Source organism: Alexandromys fortis, unplaced genomic scaffold, assembly GCF_014885135.2.
Source record: "Alexandromys fortis isolate MF-2015 unplaced genomic scaffold, M_Fortis_MF-2015_v1.1 scaffold_403, whole genome shotgun sequence".
Taxonomy (NCBI): domain Eukaryota; kingdom Metazoa; phylum Chordata; class Mammalia; order Rodentia; family Cricetidae; genus Alexandromys; species Alexandromys fortis.
In genome coordinates this window covers 70258-91880 of record NW_026068284.1, presented here as the reverse complement: position 1 = coordinate 91880, position 21623 = coordinate 70258, and the positions used below count along the sequence as shown (strand labels likewise).

The 21623-nt window shown below is 45.2% G+C and overlaps 4 protein-coding genes across 21 annotated transcripts in view; all 4 read right to left on the bottom strand.

Annotated features, from left to right (window-relative positions):
• LOC126494808 (protein FAM104A-like) overlaps positions 1-21623 on the bottom strand; it is a 185565-nt gene that overhangs the window by 110786 nt on the left and 53156 nt on the right. For 6 of the 17 annotated variants that reach the window (XM_050132225.1, XM_050132228.1, XM_050132223.1 and 3 more), the window contains one exon: positions 13862-16734. The exons of 8 other annotated variants lie outside the window; for them this stretch is intronic. In XM_050132225.1, the coding sequence (XP_049988182.1) occupies positions 16501-16734 (234 nt within the window). In that variant the 3' untranslated portion in view covers positions 13862-16500. Of the gene's footprint in view, positions 1-13861; positions 16735-21623 lie in introns of those variants that run through there. 3 more of the 17 variants (XR_007590063.1, XR_007590071.1, XR_007590067.1) reach the window with 3 other exon arrangements.
• The window catches only part of LOC126494802 (protein FAM156A/FAM156B-like), a 100714-nt gene that overhangs the window by 26106 nt on the left and 52985 nt on the right, over positions 1-21623 (bottom strand). The window lies entirely within an intron of this gene.
• Positions 1-21623, bottom strand: part of LOC126494807 (protein FAM156A/FAM156B-like) — a 155225-nt gene that overhangs the window by 129143 nt on the left and 4459 nt on the right. The window contains exon 2 of one of the 2 annotated variants that reach the window (XR_007590060.1): positions 4510-6925. Coding sequence is in view for 1 of the 2 variants with exons in the window: in XM_050132222.1 (XP_049988179.1) it covers positions 6192-6806 (615 nt within the window). In the remaining variant the exon portion in view is untranslated. Of the gene's footprint in view, positions 1-4386; positions 6926-21623 lie in introns of those variants that run through there. The other variant, XM_050132222.1, reaches the window with a different exon arrangement.
• LOC126494801 (protein FAM156A/FAM156B-like) lies at positions 6192-6806 on the bottom strand. The gene has a single exon (XM_050132215.1). It carries the CDS (start codon positions 6804-6806, stop codon positions 6192-6194), a length of 615 nt encoding a protein of 204 aa, XP_049988172.1.

The following is a 21623-nucleotide window of genomic DNA, read 5'->3' as shown; positions in this document are numbered from 1 at the left end:
GAAACCCCAAGATCCACATGTTGGTGAGCCACCTCTTCCTATGCTGTGCATAGGAACTTTAAAATGTGATGTTCTTTCTTGTATCCCTTCAGCTGACTAGACTGGATGAAAATGCATTCCATGTCCCTCACAAACAAGAGAGCTAGGAAAGACAAGAGATGTTGAGGTCCCTTGCTGTAAACCTATCATTCCTCATTCTTCAAACTATCTGGAGGCAGCTACACATTCTGTGGCCTATGGGGACAAGTCTGCCCACAGATGAGCATGTGGCTAACTCTTTCAGAGGACACCCTTCTGCTAGACACATCGCTGCTAGAAAAAGATGCCAATCAGGCCAGCAGCAGTGACATTTGGACAGTGAGGATATGAGCTCAGAAAGCCAACCATATTACTAGAGGTGCGTGGGTCTGGGAATTCACTGTCTGGCTAGAACGGTGCCTTTTATAGCAGCAGAATAGCCGCTTTGAAGGACTCAAATCAGCGTTTCTTTCTTGGTCCTTTCTCCTGGGATCTGTGTTTTTGGTCCATAATGCCCACATGGCCCTGAAAACTGATGAATGTCTTCAGGAAGGAGAGTCTTTTCCCTCCAACAATTTCATCTGTATTACATTAGCAATCATCCCAAAGCACAGAAACCCTATGAGGTCTGCAGCTTCTGGAGCATTCTGACGAGCCTCCCCTAACATCAACATTTTGACATGATGGAACCTCAGATTAGTCTCAGTAAACCAGCAGTGCACAGAAATGTGGAAGGCCACCACTGAGAAAGTAAGAAAATCTGTATCCCCGTGTGGAAACTCTTTCAATGACATCACCAACACCTATGGAGCCCCATCTGCCCAGTGGGTATTTGGGATGTGTCCTGTGCTGCAGGTACACAGCAGTATAGGGCCTACCATGAGAACTCACTAGAAATGGAGAGAGTTGCATGGAAAGATTAGTGTCTATAAGTGTCTCAGCCAGTATTTTGTACCTGTGAAAAGACACCAGAACCATGGGAACCCTTACCCAAAAAAAAAAAAAAAAACCCATTAATTTGGCAGCCTTACATGTTAGAGGTTAAGTCCATTATTGTCAGGAAGAGGTAATAAGTGAGCCATTAGGCCTGGCTTGAGCTTCTCAGACCTCAAAGCCTACCACCAAGTGAAATGCATCTTCCAAGAAGGCCACACCTCCAAAAATGCCACTCTCTGTGAGGCTTTGGGGGCACTCTCATTCAGACCACACAAGTAGTTACAGAACCCATCGATAAGTCTTACACATGGCTGTTTCCTCTCAACCAACAAGGTAGACATGGAGAATGGAGACAGGGCTGGGCGTGGTAGATCTCACCTTTAATGCCAGTATACAAGACATGGAGGCAGAGAAATCTCTGTGAAATTTCTTTCACTCTTGTCTACTTATGACTTCTGGGACAGCCATAACTACACTGTGTAGCTCAAAACAAAAACAAAACATAATAGAAACTGAAGGCAGAATGTCTGGGTTCCCCTACACAACCGACTAAATTTCATACCCTTTAAGCTTGTTCCGACTTCTCTTCTCTCAGAGCTTGATATTCACATTTGGTCCCATGTACACTGTGATGGTTCCCACATGAAGTGAGCTCCTGTAGGTTTGACTAGCTCAGACTTATGAATGGGGCAGGATTTGGCCCATGGTGCTGATCAGGCAGGATGAAATGCTACAGCTCAGGGGCATTCACCATGTTCTTGATCCATTCCTTGAGAGGCAGCTGCACGGTGCCTCTCCATCCCGGTCTTAACTTCCGTCAGAGTCAGTGAGCTATAGCAATGGTGGCCCATTTCTCTTTTCCTGTTTTATCTGGATTTGGGGACACACCTTCAGCAGGCATTGTAATTCTCAAGCTCCATGTTGGGATTCTGCTTGGAATCCATTGTTCAGGCTTTTGGAGTCAACTCTCAGGGCACATCTATTAGTGATTTTACATGGAATGCAGCTATGCACACTGAAGACAATATTTACATGCATATATGTGTTCATGTGTGTATGCACATATGTATTTATATATAGTAAAACTCACTTAGAATTACATTATCCAAGTAAATATGTGGTGTGTGAAATGTCACAATTCCCTCTGTTCTGTGCCCTACAAATAGATAGATGATAGATAGATGATAGATAGATAGATAGATAGATAGATAGATAGATAGATAGACAGATAAGACAGATGCTGTATGCAGTCTTGAGAATTTCATGGGTTCTAAGTGATGTTACATTTCACCGCTTCTGTGACTGTACCCAGAACATGCAACATTAACAGGATGGCTGACACAGAAATCATAGCATCTATCTAATGGTTAAATGGCCCCAAAAGTGTTCAAAGCCCCTTCTACTTGTTACCACCAGAAGGAGAGGGACTGCCCCATCTGCACACCCTCACTGAAATATCCAACAGTCCCTGTAGTTTGTGGCCAGAGCCTGTGTCCTTGTCCTCCTTGTCTTTGCATCTCACAAACAGGCTCAGAACCCTTCAGGAAGCTGCTAATGTTGAGAAGGCTCTGAAAAACTGAGCATGCTCCTCCACACTCTGGCTTTAGGGCTGTATCCTGTAGAATGAGGCTGCTCATGTGACAATCTCCCTCTGCCCTGGCTATTTCTCTCTCTCCAGGTAACCTAGGCAACCACACACTCCATCCTGTCAGAAAAATCTCTTTTTCCCATAGGTTATTGATTTCCTCTGGCACAGTGGTTTCAGGATGAGATTTAAAAACACCTCTGCCACCACCTCCTGTCCAGAGTCCTCACCGGGCCTTAAGCTGAATCATGACATTTGAGAACATGTCCCCCAACCTCTCTTGAGAGAAAATGAGAACGGTGGGGTGGGGGAAAATGTCTATTTTCACAAGGGCTGGGAGAGGGTGGCACGACACAGTCCTAGAGGTAAATCATCTTGCATTGATGAAAGGCATTCCAATCGCATCACCATGACAACTCCAATCAAGGCTTAATTAGAGTCTCTCTTGTAGCACCAGCGTTTAAAACATGCGTGAGGGTTTGACAGCAGAAGCACCACACACCTAAGATGCTGGAAAGTGCTCATGAAGATGCTGCCTGCTACCTTGTGAGTGTGAGAAACACATCCTGATCTGACCATCCAGAAAACTGCCTGCCAGAGAGGGTGAGGCAGGAAGGGGAGCACACTGTGGTTCGGGGTGCCATTACTCGGGAAAGGGCTAGTATTATGTGAGGTAGAATGCAATTAATTAAGAGTTTATGGCTCCGGGCTAGGGAGGCAAGGGGCTGGTAAAGTGTCGGGTGCAAGGGCAAGAACTTCTGAGGCTGGATCCCTGAGCACTCACTCAAAAGGTAGCCTGGCGGGGCACTCCCACAATCCCAGGGCTGATAGACAGAGAGAAGAGGATTCCTGGGGCTGGCTATTGGCCTGATCAAGACAAACTGGTAAGCTCTAGGATCCTACAATAAAACTGTCTCAGAATACAGGATGGAGAGCAATAGAGTAACACGCCCAGAGCCAATCTCGGACCTCCACCCACACAGGCATGAGGGCCCACAGTCGCACACACGCACAGGCACTCAGTCATCCAGTGCACACATATAATTGTATGAAGGAGATAAAGACGATGAGTCAGTAGTCATGGTCAAGTGAGGGCACCAGCAGGACTCAAATAACTGAGGGCAAAGTAAAGGGGGCTACCTGGTCCCCACAGAAGACCACCTCTAGGGGAAGCAGTGACCACTTAGATGACTCTGAGAGTCCTTGGCCAAGAACACAGTGTTGTTATCCATATAAGGCATGAACTTTTACAGGGTATGGGGCAGTGGGGCTGGCAGCTGAGCCTGGGCCCTCTTGTCAGAAGGTCCTGTATCCAGCATGCCAAGAAAGTCATGGCACATCCTGTAGTTGGTTGAAGTGAGTCACTGGAATCTCCAGGGAGGAGGATCTTAGAGCGAATGGTTCAATGACCCCCATCCTGCTCTGTCACTGACTTTGAAACTTTACCATTGTGTATTCTAAAGAGCAGCATGTGTTCATGCTGGATGTAGAGGGGAGAACAGGAAGACCTACAGGTAGGTGAGGAATCAGGGAGGGGAAAATGTGACCGGAATAAAACACACCTACTACAGGAGATGCAGTGTGGAAAAGGAAAAACATGACCATTGCTGTGCCAAGGGGAGAAATCATTGAAAAGAAAGCAGGCTAACTGAACGAAAATGACAATGTCACCTAGTCAGTAGGGGGGCTGAGAAGATATGTTACAAAACTCAAAATGTGCAGAAAAAATAAACAAGTTTCCCCCTGCGTTAGAGTGGAGACCACTACACAGTTTCTTCCCCTCTCAAAGTCTCAGACAAAACCACATGGTGACATCCCAGTCCACATTAACAACAGGAGGCAGGTGATCATAGAAAAGAACATGTTTACACATTTGGAACAGAGCATTTCAAGCTGTCCGGTACAAGCAGAACAGGATGCCACAGACTTGAGTAGAGCAAATCAGTTCAATGTCCGGCAAGTGAAAATACCTAGTACACCCTGACACATCCCTCTGATCAGACAGAGATACAGGTGCCCTGTCCAGGGACTGCAGGTCACAGGGCATGTGAGAAGGAAGGACAAACAGTAAAGCAAGTGACACATCTTACAGATTTTCCCTCTGTTCCCCAGTAGACAGCAGGCTCTGTCTCTCATGGCCAAATGCACAGGAACAAGATTTACCCTGCCAGGAAGCCTTTGCCCTCAAAACTGCCAGAGCACCCCATAATGGCTGATAGGGATGTGTTTTCAGGCCTCCAATAGCTTCCTCTACCATTCCAAAGGTACATACTGACTGCTGCAGAGTGGTTGCTAGGCAGCAGCCTGGAGCAATGAGCAACATTTTCATTTGAATAAGGCCACATCCACGCCACCCCACCTGTGTGGCATATAGGCAGCTGAAAGGCTGGTCCTCTGATCAATTCAACAAGGGGTACATTCAGCCTTCCCCATCATCATCAGAGGCTTTTAGCAGCTAAAAAGAACAGAGTGTACAGAACCCCAATAATAAGCTAATAACTAATAAACACATACAAACTTGCCACTGCTGGATCTTGACCAATAACAGCAAACTTGAGGGCAAAGTGGCCTCTCCAGCTTCCAGTCTATAACATGGGCATACCCAGGTCATGGATATTTATAGTGGCATTACTGGAAAAGTCATGAAGTCAGTCCCCACACACATTCACCAATGATCACCACATTCTGGTGATAACAATATTGATCAGCAATGTCTAGCACTATGACGATTCCACGCGGACCCTCCTGCAGTATAGTCCATACCCCCTCCTGAGTCTTTCCATGTCCACCCCAGCATGCATAGTCAAACTTGTCTCTTTGCTTTCTCTTCTACATGAAACTATGCCTTTCCTGACCTGCCTGGTGTCCTTCAATTATGTCTTAATCAGATGAAGAGACATGTGTGGGGTGGGGGTGTGATACACAGGTTTGCAATTCCAAATCAACATTGCTAGAAATGTAATTGAGTGAACACATTGGAAATTCTTCCAGAGATCCAGCATTTGGTATGGCTAAGAGGGAATCTTCTCTTCTTCTATGTAGGTTCACACTACTGGATGCTCTACCCAATATAATGCATTAGGTACTTGCTTTGAGCTTGCATTCCCTTACGTCAAATTTTGAACGCTGCAAGTCAATGAGTCTCTCCTATCCAGAGCATGGATCTCATCATACCTATCATACCTGTAATTCCTTTTGTGGGGGCACTCAATAAACTGACATTAAGAAGGCATACAGAAGATATGCATCTGTCTTATATATACATATGTACATATATATAGATATATAAACACACATGATGTTGGTTTTTTTAACAGGAAGGTGGGGGCATTCTATTCCCAGGAAAATGAGTGAAAACTCTTTGTGTATGAATCACAACATGGAGGTTCAGGGATCTCTGGTTCCCACTTTTCTTTTGTAACGGCTAACACACACCACCACACCCAAAAAGGCATGCTAAAAGACATAAGGAGGAAAGTTGAAGCCTTTCCTAGGACAAATTCGGTCATAGCACAAGTGTTTGGACTCATCCAAGGCAACTGATTGCCTAGACCTCAGAAGAGTCCCGGCCCCTGAGCTGGCCGTCCGCACTCTGTGCATCAGTTTTCATCTCCATCCTCTGGGAGCCAGCTCCTCAGCCTTCTTCCATCCTCTACTTGAGCATCCTCTGGAACATCCTCATGCTTTCCTGCTGCCTGTCCACTGGGAGCATCTGCTCTGGCTCCAGCTGCCCCCCAGTCCCCTCTGGCAAGGGGCTGGGTCTGCTGGCTCCCAGGCTGAGGGTGAGGCCATTGAGGCCCTGCACCAGCGTTTCCCAGGAGTGAGGGTTGGGGGCCGTGTTCCTCTCTCCACTCATCCCAGCAACATTTGGAACATGGTCCTGGCATGGGAGCTGATTCTGAGCATTTTCGCTTGAGGGAGAGCCTTTGACAGCCCTTTCAAGCAGGTAAGGTGCCATGTGATCCCGGTGCCAGCGTCTTGAGTGCCTCAGGAAGACTTTCTTCCTATGAGGAAAGCCCTGCTTTTCCCAGTATTGCTGCCACAGGGCCTTCTTCTCGCGGGCTTGCTGCTGGAGCAGCCCCTCTGACAGAGGAGCAGGGACAACAGAGCCAGGGCTACGGCGGAGGCTCAAGCCACTGAGGCCCAGACTTAGCTTTTCTGAGGAGGAAGGCTGAGAGCCTGCTGAGGCCTCTTGGGAGCTTGTCACAGTGGCCATGCGGGAGGGCATGGAAATCGACATTGGATCCCATTTCTGCAGCGGATCCATGGGTGTCTAGAGTCGGAGACCACAGTGAGCCCTGGGTCCAGGAGGAAAAGTGAAGGTGGAGGCTTGTGGAATAACTAGGCGATAGCCAGGAGGAATGTGTGCAGCCAGGAAAATCCAGACTGTAACAAGAGGCGAGAAGAGAAGAAAGAAAGCCCGTGATTATTCATCCCATTTTGTCTGTCCCTTATCTTCGACATGGGGCCACCTCCCAGGCTTCTTCTGGGGGTTATATGAGATGATACATGTTCAGAGAGCTAAGCACATCAACAGCAATCCTGGCATGGCAGCTGGTACTCTTTCTATCACCTGAGAGCTCATGTGGAAGGTATGGACAACCACATTGATTTCTGCCTCACTTCTGCCAAACTACAAGGTAACTCTACTGCAATGAATAGACAATGATAGCCATACTTCATAGAGGTGTTTAAAATTTAAAAGGTAAATTTTTTTCTCTACTTACAAGGATTTGAACCCTAAGACCTCACTCACACTATCTCTCATCTTCACCCCACTAATCACTGTCTTACCACGCTGTCCTAGAACCCACTCAGTTCCATAACATGCACTGAGATCATGACCAAATTGCCCTGCTTATGAAAGAATCTTGGCATGGGGATTTCATGGACTCTGGGGTAGCTCTTTCCTGCGCTCCAACATCTGACAATTAGACATTAGACAACTGCCTAAAAGTCAACCTGGCCCACCATTGACTTTCGACCTCAGGTGTCCTGATGTACCACTAGGGGTCTACTTCAGTTCAGTGATTTTAATGTGATCTTTCTGTTACCTTCTGTGTTCCTAGTCGCACACTTCAATGACCTCTGCTGACCATGGTCAACCTGGATTCTTGCACTCTGCAATTCCACAAATTTTGTCCTTTAATTTGTGCGTGCAAACTGCTTCCCATAAGCATATCTGATTGCTGCAAACTGTAGAGTTACACAAAAGAGTCTCCTCACCCAAGGAAAAGCAAGGACATGAAATAAAGGAAGTAAAGCAAAGGGGGTACTGGAAGAGTCTGGGCAAGTGTAGCATCAATGAAAGAGGGAAAGTTCTGGTGGGTCATTCCTAAGGGAGGACATGGGAGTCTCAACTCTGCCTGCAGGTAGAGTTGACCGTGCTGTGTGCCCTGTGATTGCATGTCCTGGACTCTTGAGATACGGAGAACAGTGGAGGCTCACATAGGCAGCCTTCAGGACGGCTCACTATGCTCCTATCCTCAGGCATGAGGAGACAACTCAGCAAAGACATTCTCCATACTTGTTAACCTGACTGGGAGGTGATCAAGTTAAGCTTGCTACTGGATAGGAATGAAGAAACTGCTTCCAAGAAGTGGATACTAAATTATGTCACTTGGCAGCACTGCCTGTCTACTGCCATTGAATCTTCCAGCCTTCTGAGGATGAGATTCCTGAAATTTAAAGGCGGAGAGAGGGGTGAAGGGAAGAGAGGGAGACGGGGATGAGAGACTGAGGGAGGGACCATATGTATGAAAGAGAACTAGTCCCCGATTCTTCATCAGTGTCATAAGGAAATATGCCACAGCTGTTTTCACCTCCTCTGGACTTGGTTTTTGCTCTTCCATGCAGTCATTGATGAAGGTCCCTGCACAGCTGCAATCATTGTTCTTTCCACTCCACGTTCCTCTGCTCATCCAAATACAGACAGCAGTCAACATCACCAGAAGCATGTTTAGCGTAATGATACCTCACGCCAGACCATTGTCAGCACAATGGTTTTCAGGAATATGTCTTCCCTCTCGATGACCAATACCCTCCTCTCAAGATATTCAGAATGCTATGCATACCTTTCTCATCCAACATATCTTTTCCTGGGTACTTCCTGGAGACAATGGTTTCATAGGAATCCAAGTTACACCTTGTAATAACCAATGCATGGATCCTTAGCTTTAACACAAGAAACTGGAGGAGGGAAGCCATTTCTGTGAGGGCTCCCAGGTGAAAAAGCTCATCTTGCCAGAGGCTGCAGATGTCTCCATTCCCTGCTGTGTGACCAGCTGCAGGTCATACTGGAGACCAAATTTCGGTTGAGGGTGCTCACATTTTGTCTTCTACTCAGTAACTGATACTCACAGGGACCTTACAAGTACTTTAGGGTCTGAGCTGTGAACTCATATGGATATTTATTTTTCAAGGACAGCAACATATTTGGAGGTATATGTGAAGATATATGGATCCTTTATTTCTGGTAGGGCAAATTATTTGGGAAAGGGCAGGTATTACAGTCAAAAATAACAGTTTGGTGTTGGTCTTGATGCATAGTCAAATGATCTGACTCAAGATCACATCGCACAGGAGCCAAACCTACCCAGGTCAGGATTCCAGAGAAGGTAACAACCTTTGCATCGCCACTCACAGGAGGACTAGGAATCCTCTGGGGTAATGTGGAGCGCAGGGGTTGTGTCTGGATAATATTCCAGTACAAGGACAGTGTGGTTGGGGAATTTAAAGTGGGGAGCAGGGTGTTACAAGATCAGTCTAAAGTTGTAGCCAGTCACACTGATCCATAAAGCAGACATTGTGGGACAAGGACAAGGGTTTGGGCCCTTAGCTTTATAGCAGTAGCTAGGTCGCTGTGGCTGCCGAGAGCTCGCCAGTTCCCTCACTAGATCCCTGCACTTGCACTGATACTTTGTACGAGTCATCACAATTGCATTCAAAGAAATATTTCTGTGGATATCCTCGATCCTACAGAGCATTCCAGACCTTGGAATGGGGGGATGATGCCCACAAAATATTCTGTTAAGAACTCGATGGCACCTCAGTACCCCCCTGGTGGGGTTAGAAGTGATGTGATGGCAAAGGCCCAGGTGGAAATCGGATGACAGTAGAGGTAGGTATAACAGAACCATGGGACAGCAGTGGAGCTGCAGCTTGGTGGACAAATTCAGAGTTGAGGATTGAAGAGAGGACTTGTGAGATCCTGGGGTTGAAGTTGGATGAATGAAACCAGAGCACCAGAGCTGTATCACTCTGGGACAGGAAGATCATTGTTGAAACTGGCAAGTTGGAGATGGTAGAGATCTGGTGGGAGGGGGTATTATCGATGTGGAAGAGAGAAGTTCTAGGCCAGCCAGGCATAGGCACATGTAGCCTCTTTGCATGGACATATCAGTCAGGGCCAAGGCATTGAATATCACTACTGAGAAGGGATCACAGAAACCTAGGCCTTGAATGCCTGCCTCAGTGAATGTCAGGTTTGAGGGTTTGGCTAAACCAAGAAGAAAAAGGCAAAAGGAAAATAAATACAACTGGTGGCATAGCCACACCATCGTTTTAGGAGAGCAACGTGGCAGCATTTTCTTATGTCATTCCTGTTGTGCCCTCAGTTCAGGAATCATGTCCTGATGCCAGAGTCACCCCAGCACTCTACCATCGAACAGTGGCTACCCTGTCCTGGGAGCTCAGTGCTGGCAGAGCAGCACTGAGTGAGATAAGAGGATTGTGGTGGCCCTGTGGTGTATGTGGGTATCCTTCACATGAAAGCAAAGGAGTGCAGGATAACTGCCCCGGCACCCAATGTACGTGCCTCATTCTTAAAGCATCCTATGTCCTCAGGTAACTAGTTTACTAAACTTGTATGTTCAGAACATAGATTCAAGCAATCATTTAACCCATTTTAGAAATTTATTCTCTTTATTTAAAATTTTTATTTCAGGTATCAATTGTGGTTTAGCTTAGCCAAAAACTCACCATGTAGAACAGAAGAGTCTCAAATTTATGGTCATCTTCCTGCTCTGCCACGCTTGGAATTAAAGGAATGGACACTAAGCCTATTAAACATGTGTAAATGTCTGTCTTTCACACACGTACACCTGTACTCACATGCGAGCCACATATATAGTGTTTGCCAGTTGGACTGCATCTGATTATGCTGCTAAGGCTGGCCTCCAGCTCCTCATCCTTCTGCCTCCCAAGTTCCTGGAAGAGAGACTTGCTGACCCCAATCCACTTATCTTTAAAACTTACCAAGGTGTCAGGGTTTTTAAGCTGAAAACTGAGAACATGGTTTTCGCAATGCTGGGAAATAAACCCACATTATACCCTAATGGGTTGGTTTTTCCCTAAATAATGTGTTTCTCAAAGGGGATGGGGGTATTCTGCCTGAAGAGGGAAATCCTGCCCAGAGTACACTTGACTTGAGCACTCTTCTTCAAACTCTGATAAAAGATTTCAAAGATTGATCTCCAGGATTTCCACACAATGCACTGACAGATTTTCCCCTTGGAGGATCTTGGTGCCAGTCAGCCCACTGAAAATGACCCGGTCCTAGCAAATGGATCGAGCATGTCTCTCTCCAGTTTGAGAATGCTCAGCACTTATCTCCTATCGCTGCCCACACCAATGGAATTGCACCACAGTCCATGTGCGAAAGCTGGCTGCTCTGGCAGTGTTCCAGCTTCAGACTGTGTGGGGAGAACTGCAGTATGAATTGAATTCAAGTTGGAGGTTAAATTGGACTAATGCCATTCTGCTTCGTCTTCCCTGTGATGAGGCCCTCAGGCCCAAAGAGGTTCTCATTGTGGACTTTCACTCTCTGTCTTTGACACATATACATGCATGGATTCTGAAAAAAAAAAGCCCTGTAATCAGTCTGCAGCATTAGGCAAGCACATCTTTTATACTTGGGCCAATCGCAGAGTGCTGCAGAGAATAGCCAGAGACTACCACGTGCCCACAACAGTTTCAAAGTAAAGACAGTCCTTTCATAACTGGATGTCACCAGGCAATGAAAGACTGATGTACATTTGCTGAAGTGCAAACAAGGCCACACAAAAAGCTCTGAAATCACAAGGATGTGTCTCAAGTCAATATCAATCATGAGAACTCTCAGAACATGAAGAAGACTCAAGACTGAAGATGAGCTGTAGGAAGCTCATGTCCCCAGTCCTGGGAAACAGGGATACTACTAGATCAAGCGTTGTTAAAGAGAGTGGCAATGAAGGTTATGGTTGCAACCATTCAGTCTTATTTGGTGGGTAACTTACCAGCATGTTGTCCCTGAGTGTGACATTACTGCCTTGCACCTTGTCACTAGCAAGAAAGAAGACCCAGTCTGATCTCATACTTACAGTGACTCCTGAGAGATGTCTATGTAGGAAATATCTTCTATTCCATTTATGGACTTTGGCTGAGTTTATATTTATTTGTCTATGTTTACTTTTATCTGTCAATACAGGGTATTGGATGTAGGGCCTGTTACATGATAGATATATGTTGCCACTCGGCTATATTTTCAGCCTTCTCCATTGATATTTTCTTTTGACTCAAAGTCTCAGGACCCTATACAGGCTGTTCTTGAACTCATTCTGTAGCTCTACCTTACAGCAGGTGATCCTCCTGCTTCAGACTCCCGCTAGCTGGGATTATAGGCCTCCACCCAAAAGGCTTTTGTATTCATTTCTATTTGAAGACAAGGACTTGAGCAAATTTCTTCTTCCAAGAGAAGAATGGAACAGTACAGTTTCTCCCAGAGGGCCATTAGTTATCTGCACTGGCTTTTTAGCTTCATTTAGCCTGTATGCTTCATGGTGTCTTGAAAATCGGCAACTAAGTTTTTTGTCTGCAATAGGAAGTCTCAGTGTATGAAAATGCACTGACCACAGACCAGGAGAGGGCAGCTCCTCAGGATTGTAACAGTAAGGAACTCTCACACAAGTCAAGAAGGCTTTCTGTACCTGGTCCACATCAAACCTCTTAAGAAAACTTGAAGAAAAGCCAAAAGAACAAATGAGGAAATAAAACCCGACTGAGACATCCATCTTGGGAAGAATTCTGACTGTTCCCTCTCTAGTCATGGTTAACTATTTATTCTTTTGAGCAATCAACCTGACCATAATCCCCAAGATTGGTCACAAGCAGAACAATATGAGAAAAAAAAATTAAAAAAAAATAAAAGTAAGTTCCGAAATTTCCCTCACTTAGTGGGAACTCAAGAGATCTCAGGACACATCCCTCACAGGATATGGGGAAAATGATGATGATGCAGAGAATGGCACAGGAGTTCACCAAATCCTTCAAAAGTTAGGGTTTGCTGGAGACCTCAAAGTGACCTTGCATCAGTCTGTCCTGTGCTGTGGTCAAGTAGACAGAAAAGGACTCTCCAGAGGGAATGATCTACTGGTTGTGTTGATCTGCAGCAAGGACCACGAGCAAGCAAGAAAGGACAACAGGACTGTGATATCACGCAGGTGACTTATGTGTCTCAAGTACAGAACCACAAAGGGAAACCAGGGTCTTCTGACAGTGGCCCAACCGAGGAACCTCATAATTATGGAGGCGATATGAAATATGGGGGGGGAATAAATAAGCAAATCCTCTGATCATTAGGAATTGTCCAGAGGTCATTCCATGGGTACAAACATGGCCACCAGACAGTTTATCCCTTGAATTCCTTCTGGTTTAACTTCAGAAAAATGTCTATCTGGTCTATGACCATGAATACCCAAGGTCATCATGGCTAGAGATTGATGAAGGAAGGTCATTGGTTAATTAATAAAAAAACTGCTTGACCCTGATAGGTTAGAACATAGGTGGGTGGAGTAAACAGAACAGAATGCTGGGAGGAAGAGAAAGTGAGGGAAGACGCCTCAGAAAGATGCCATGTTTCTGCTCTCCAGGGCAGATGCGATGAAGCAAGCCGCCAGGTCAGACATGCCGAATCTCTCCCAGTAAGACTAGTGCTACACAGATTATTAGAGATGGGTTGATCGGGATATGAGAATTAGCCAGTAAGGGTTAGAGCTAATGGGCCAGGCAGTGTTTAAAAGAATACAGTTTGTGTGTTGCTATTTTGGGGCATAAGCTAGCCAGGCGGCCAGGAGCCGGGTGGCAGTAAGGCAGCCTGCAGCTCCTGCTACAAGAGATGATGAAAGGATCCGTGCATGGAGCAGTAGTCACGAATGAAAATATATCAGGAAAATGTGGGTTTCAGGACAAAGCTCTTAATGTGGAGATGGAGAGAGTAAAGTCAGGGAAAGAGAGAGAGAGAGAGAGAGAGAGAGAGAGAGAGAGAGAGAGAGAGAGAGCAGAGAGAGAGGGGGAGAGAGAGAGAGAGAGAGAGAGAGAGAGAGAGAGAGAGCAGAGAGTGAGGAGGAGACAGAGAAGCAGAGAGGTGGAAGGGAGGAAGAGAGAGAAATATTGTTCCTTGGTCTCAGGTCCACTGAATATGGTCATCATGGCATCAGCAGGCTTAAATACTGTCGAGTGGCACAATGCAATGAGTGGACAGCACCAGAAGCTTCTAGAATCGACCAGCCTGTCCTAAAACATCCCGCTTGCATTACTGCAAAGGGAGGTTGTACTAAGTTGAAGAGACCTGGTTTTCAACGCTGGAGTTTTCTCTCCAGTTGTGTGTCTTATGCTGCACATGGACTCCTGTCGCATTCTTCAGGATCTGATTGCACAGGTGGATGACTTGGCAACAAGTTTCCTTCCCTGCCTGTGACTTCTAGCCTCAACCTACATCTGTTTCCAGTACCTCACTGGAGTTGGAGCCTATACTAGGTTGTTCCAAAGGTCAGTTAGGTCCTGACTCTCTGAACACATCCATGTACCCCTGGTGAAACACTCTTCCCTTTTGTAGGTACAAGACTTCAGTAGAAAAGGGTTGCTTCTCTATATTGCCAGTCTTAGAAAATACTTTACATTACTGGAAGGATGGTTGTGGAGGGTAGGCTTACACCATTTCAATAAATTCTTGGAAGCTGTTAGGACATAGGCTGGTGATAAACAGCTTGCAAAAGACAGTAAAGGGATGGCACAATGTATTTACCAGGACAAGAGATTCAGACTCTAGGAGGAGGCAGATTTGCAGGAGTTAGGGTCCAGCTAGAGGTACACAGTCATTCCAGTTAAGGCTAGGTCACATAGGGAGAGCCTGACTTTACAAAAAATACAAACAAATGTTTAAGAAAGGCCAGACATGATGGCACAAGCAATCCATCCTAGCAAACAAGAGGCAGAAGCAAGCTGACCGGCTTGTGTTCCAGGCCAGCCTGTTATACATAGGGTTCTGGCCCAGCTCTGGTCAAATGTGAAATGAGAGAGTTTTTCAAGAGGGTAGAGGACTACTTCCTGGAGTCTGTTCTCTTTCCATAACGGGACTGCAAGGGATGGTACCCAGATTGTCAGGTTAAGTGAAAAGCACCTTCCCCCAAGATATCTCGCCTGCATGACTGATAGTGGTTCAAACCCAGGTGGGCAGCCCTCCATAGATCTCACCCTGCACTGATCTGCTTAGGGGCTCCTGAATTGTGCTGCAGGCATGCAGTTTCAGACTGCAGATTCCTTCTCAGCTTTATTATTTGGCTGTTTGCCTCACTCTTAAAGAGAAATTGTTATCCGAGTGTCTGTTCACTGTCCCCTGCCCAGAACACTAACATCTTCTCCTGAGGACCTGCTTCCCCCACTTGGGAAACATTAGCCATAACATATGTCCTTTGTGTGGCATGTGGTTCCCTTCATAAAGACCTTCCTTAGCAAACAGACCAAAACTCTTCTCCATAAATGTGAAAACTGTGTAACCCTCATGACTACAGGGCAGATGGAATTGGTGCCTTCTGGTTCCTTGATCACTGACCCGATCATTGAGAAAGCTTGGGCATTAAGGAAGGGAGTCCCTGCACAGGCTGGTTGGCTGCTCAATGTGACTATTCACGGGGACAGGTCCATCACTAAGTGTCATTGTCTGCTTCTTGTAATGGCACCTCAAGTTCACTCATCATAAGCCACATTAATTGTGCTGATGGGTTTACCATTCCTGGGGTCTGCCACAGGCTGAGCAGGCACTGTTCCACTGGCCCACCCCACCCCAAACAACTGCACTGATTTTGATGGTGTGAGATGCCCTCATCCGTGTGAAAGACTTTTTATACAAGGAACAATCATCCCACCCAGCTTTTCAACAGCTCTTTAGTCAGATATTGTGTGCAGTAGCTTAGACTTTATCATCATTACACATCATGGATGGAACTGTAAGGAACAATACACAAGCTGTTCATATCTAGATTTTGCACTTAATCTCTGACAGAATTACAAGTGCTCTCCACAAAGTCTGACGGGAACACAAAGGGGCATTGGGGAAGAAGCCTTCTCACTCGGAATGTGGAGTGCATTTACCATACCCAGGCTTCACGTTCACAACTGCAGAGGCTGGCATTTGCACCATTATAGGTAGAAAATCTCCCTTCTGAGGAGCTGCCCTGCCATTCATTTCAGAATGAGAACAAGCCCCATTCTCCCTCTAATCAATGCTCATTACCGCTTTGGTGTTGGCTTATTTGTTGCTGTTGTTTGTTCTTTCATGTTTTAAGGGAAAGTACACATTCTTTTATGGGCCTTAGCTTCTCAGAAGGAGGGGTCACATTGTACAAGGACATTTAACCTGGAGACACTAAATGAGTGACTTGGAACCCAACCTGAATGGGACAAACAAGCCATTCAGTATCAGGAGAAATCCTCATGCTGCTATTTAAACATGAATTGGACACCAGACTTGACAGAAAACACATCAAACTGTCACGAATGACCCTATGAAATCTCAGTGGTGGAGCAAATCAGCAAAAGAGTACAAATGCCCATTGACTCTTACTGAAAATACAGACAAAAGCCAAGACTGCTTTGTGGGAATGTCATTGCTTTTTATAAACAATGGAAGAGGAGCACCCAGGTCATCACGTCGGTGATTGTCCTCTCTGCTGTAGGCTGTAGAAATGGGCCTCCTTCAAGATCTGGTTAATGTGGGAGTAAGGACCTTGGCCTTGGCACAGTGCATAGTCCTCATGTGAGAACTCGGGGATATTGGAGTATAGTTCAGCAATGTTCTGGTTTAAGCTGCTTTCTGGTACACTTCCTCGTACTGGGATATTGATGCTGCTGTGGTTTCTTTCATTAGCACTGCTTGACGACTGGAAGGAGAAAGACAGAAGGAGGATGGCTATTATGATACTGTCATCATTTCCTGTTCAGCTTGAAGAATACTGGCATCACGCTCTACACAAGGCTCCACAGTCTATGAAGTGCAAACACTTGGGTAGCTCCTTCCCTCCTGACAGCAGCGCTACCACACAAACCAGGGTTAATGGCACCCATTTAACAGAACAGGAAAGAGATGTTTTACAACCCAAAGGCAAGTCTTTGGGAATGTTGTGGAGAGGGTTCAAACACAGGTTTAATCCCTCTAAAACCCTTCATATATCCACTGACCCTATGGCAACATGCATTTGAATTACCTGAACCAGGGAAGAAGCTCCCAACAGCCAGGACAAAGAAGCAATCAATGCTGCAGAATGTGATAGGGATGAATGAGTAAAATGGAATGCAAGCCCAAGTCCCAGTGTGGCAAAGAAATGACGGGGAAAGCTCCACTTACACAGACATGCACATGTGCACATGTGTATACATACCAATAACAGGATCTTTCCGTACATATCCCCGAGAGTGGACATATGTGTATGTCCTATAACTTCAAGTAGGCTCCAAATGTATTTTGAAATTATTTTGATATTTGTTAGTGACAACTGTAGACCATCAGTCAGCATTTCTGATGATTAACACACTAGGTTTAGTACAGTTTGCATATGGTAAGTGTGATCTCAATATTGTCTTTCCTGATGTAGCTGCACTCTGTCATATTGGTGATATCATGTGGGATCCCACCCACAGAGCCATATTCTGGGGTTCTGTAGACTTGGGATACAACTCAGTGGTAGAGTGCTTTTCTCACATGCATGGGACCTTGGGGTTCATCTCCTTGGGTACAGGAACACACACTCATGAAGTTCTTGCCTCTAATCTTAAGACTATCAAAGGAAGGAGATGATCACAATGACCCTTATGAGATCAGAAATGTTGAACAATATTGGTATCCTATGTCTTATAAGGTCATCTTTCCCGATGATAGCTGTAATAATGACAGAAACCAATATGTGCCATAATTCTCTGGTCATGTGGAACTGTTCAGCCACTACATCACCTACAGGTATCCAATGAGTATTTATTCAATGAGATCCATGCACTCAAAGACTGCACATGAGAGACACAGAATTCAGAAGTCAGATGCATCTGTGTGTGAGGAACCATCAAATATCTTTGGATAAAATCAACCAGTACACACTCTGGTTTCTCTGAGGTAGATTTCCTTTGTTGGTTGTTTAATGTGGTTTCTTTTTTTTTTTTTTTTAATGACAGGCAGGGGAATCATCACAAATGGAAGCATTTTACTTTGCACTCTGTGTCAGGAAGATGATAGTATCATACAAAAACTGCATATATTACACTGAGGGGCCCTGGGGTTTGGTGACAACAGTGGAGAGCTTGCCTAGCACACAGAATGCACTGGGTTTGAGCCCAGATCAGCATTACATGTGCTGAGCAGTATTCCTATAGAGCGAGGTGGTCTTTGGAGAATTAGAATGCTGAGGTTATGATCGTCTTTAGTAACATGGGCAAGTTGTGGTTTACCTGAGTTACCTGAGACCCTGCCTGTGAGAACTCACAGAAAACCTCTTGGTTTCTAATTTCTAGCTGGCGTATAAATTTTTACTTCAGTTGTGTAGTGGCATCACTATTACAGTAATGCTCATTGTACAACTTATGCATCGGGGATATTAACAACCAGAAACCAGTAAAGAGTTTTTATAAGGGAAGTAACCGCCAGGGCACATGAACACACACCTGTAATACCAGGACTTCTGAGGCTGAAGAAGGAGGATCTAGAGAACAGTCTGGGCTACATATGAGCTCCAGGACAGCCCCAGGTATCTATCAAGAAGCTGCCAAAACAAAAACCCAGACAGATGGACAGGCAAACACACAAGAACAAAGAAAGAATGAAAAAAAGAATGAAGAAGAAAATTCAACTAATCTAAGTGATACATCATCTATTAATAGTCTTCAGACAATATCAGTTGTGCTTTTGCTAAAAAGAATGATATTCTTGATATCTTATTGGACATCTATATTTACCAAGTCCTTTGAAAACCTTAAAGTGTAGTTAATAAATGTGAACACTATGTATTGGCTGGAAAAATACTCATGTTGCCTTAGTTATTTTCGATTATTATGAAGAAACCATGACCAAGACAACTTACAAAAGAAAAACATACAGTTTCAGAGGTCATGCAGCACCCATAACCACCATGGGGGTGGGGTACATGGCAGCAGGAAGGCGAACATGGTGCTGGAACAAGTGCCTAGAGTTTACAAACAACCAGAAGGAAGGGAAGAGGAGAGGGAGGGAAGAAAGTAAGGAGGTAGGGAAAGAGAAGACAGACAGAGAAATAGGAAGGCCATGTCATGGGGCTTGAAAGCTCAAAGCCCACCCACATAGTGACATACCACCTAATCATTCCCAAGTGCATTTAGATCTGAAGATTGAGCATGTAAACATATGAGCTAATTCATGCCATTCTTATTCAAATCGCCACATACTCATACAGTTTCAGATGGGAAACGATGGTTTCTACTTTTGTGATATCTTCACTTTCCATCTAATCTACATCAAGTGATTCATAGGCAAAACAAAGATTCACTTTGTCAGTAACTGAATAACAGAAAGGATACTTATGAAAAATCAGGGGAAGAAGAGCTCACCATTTAAACTTTCCAAAGGTTCTAGACGCATGGGCACAGGCAATGTTATACTTTGTGGAAGACCTTAATAAAATCTGCATGTTTTCCTCAAAGTCAAAGAAGCAGATTGGTCAGCAGAGATCTGGTACAGTTCTGTTTGAGGACAGGGCAGAGAATTGCCTGTGCAGGTTTCTTATTTACCAGTTAGCTCAGAAGCCTACTCAACTGGCTACACTTGGGAGAGAATGCTGGGTAGTCACAGGCCTTTGCAATGCCCAATCTATCCAAACACATGCTTGTGGATTTACTACTGGAACAGGAATCTCATCTTGTCCTCAGAGGCCCCTGAGCTGGAACTGACGTGAAAGTCTCTTTCATGAGGTCTGTACTTCATGGGGACAAACTTCCAAAAGAGGGAAGCAGTCAGCAGTCCTACCCAGCCATGATGCCTGTGAACCACAACAACCAGCATGGTAAGATAGCCCTAAGGGTGCGGTACTGGCACATGCACTAGTGGTGACCTATGGGTTCTCAATCTTCAGTCCTGCTCAGGAGGAGGGAAATCATATCTGCTACAGGACACCTAGGGGTAGATATAGTAGAGGAATCTGCAGAAGCAGTAACTGCCCCTTTAAGAAGACAACATAATCCCTAGCTACACTGCAAATATCTCCCCTTATACCTAGACAGCAGTGCGGTCTTCATGCAGCATCATGGAAACGTCTTCTTCCAACAGAGACCATTGAAGAAAGCCACAACTAATGAAAATGCAGCGCCGTCGCGCTCAGTCCCAACAGACACAAGGAAGAGAGTGGAAGAGGGAAAGATTGCACGAACCAGAGGATCATGAACTTTCCTGTGAGCCAGTGTCTCCTGGGAATGTCAGAAGCTACACTCATGGTCTCACCAATGTGATGGCCTAAGAGTGAACTGAAGAACAACCACAACAGACATGCCAAAGTGGCCAGGGAATGCCCGGCACACCTCAGTACTACGAAAAAAAATGAAAACAAACCTATAGGCAACAAAGGGACACTGATAGTGGGAGAAAAAAGCCCACAATTTGATTATCCAATACCAAATGGCCACTCCATAGGATATGCAAAAGATAATATTATAGGAGTCTCTGTGTGTGTGTCTCTGTGTGTGTATGTGCACATGTGTGTTTTCAATAAAAGAAAATAAAGGTCCAAATTTGATATTGAGCAAAAAAGAGCAGTATATGAAAAGATTTCCAAGAATAAAGGGAAGGTTGAAAGGAGGCAACTATATTAGAATCTTAAAAATAAAATGACTGGAAGATGAAAGCCACCTGCTCTAGGCAGTGCAATGTGTGAGGAATCCTCACAGATGGAGTGTAAACACTGGAGAGAAACAGAGCTCAAGACTGGTGAGGATGATTTGAAGGACAGACAGATGCTGATAAGATGTGGGTTTGTAGTCCCTAGGGGAATTCTCCAGCCATGAAATGTGCAGGAACAGACATGGCAGGAATATGTGGAGACCTTGGGTGTCCCGCTAAGAACTCTATTGAGCTGCACAGACAGATGCTCACGTGGATGGATGGGAAAGGAGGACAAATTTATGACAGAGGACACCTACAAAGTTTTTTAAGTATCCAGAAACAGGCCACACAGGTCTTGGTGATATTGACAGAAACACAAAGCAATGTCCGGTGACACACAGAGAGTAAAGGGGAGACAGTCGCTGAGAACAGTGCACACACACAAACACACACAAAAACATGCTGACCACTGCAGACATCACCTGGCAATTTCTATATTCCCACGTTTGAGTTTAGCATGCTCCCCAGATTGAGTTCTAGTGTAAGCTAAGGCAAAGGAAGGGGCAGCTGCAGACAGAAAGGTGCAGTGAGCAGCTTTAGGAAAAGAACTGGCGAACAGGAGGAGGTGGGAATGCAGACGGCAGCTGGGAATCAAAGGTGAGGAGGAAGGAAGCACCTGGAAGATGTATGGCAAGTCTCCCGTGGGTGGAGAGAGAGCCTCCATTGGTAGTGACACAAATCCTGGGGAAATGGAAACAGAAGTGATAAGGAAGAAAGTTATCCTGAAGTATCACCCCAAGTACTGAATGGAAATTCAGGAATATGCATGATATAGAACTGGATAATGCTTCCTAGGGTAAAAAGCAACTGAATTCAGCAATTTTTGATCTTCAACTCTGGATTTTCATCCAATTCCGTTCCTATATACCTCAGAGATAC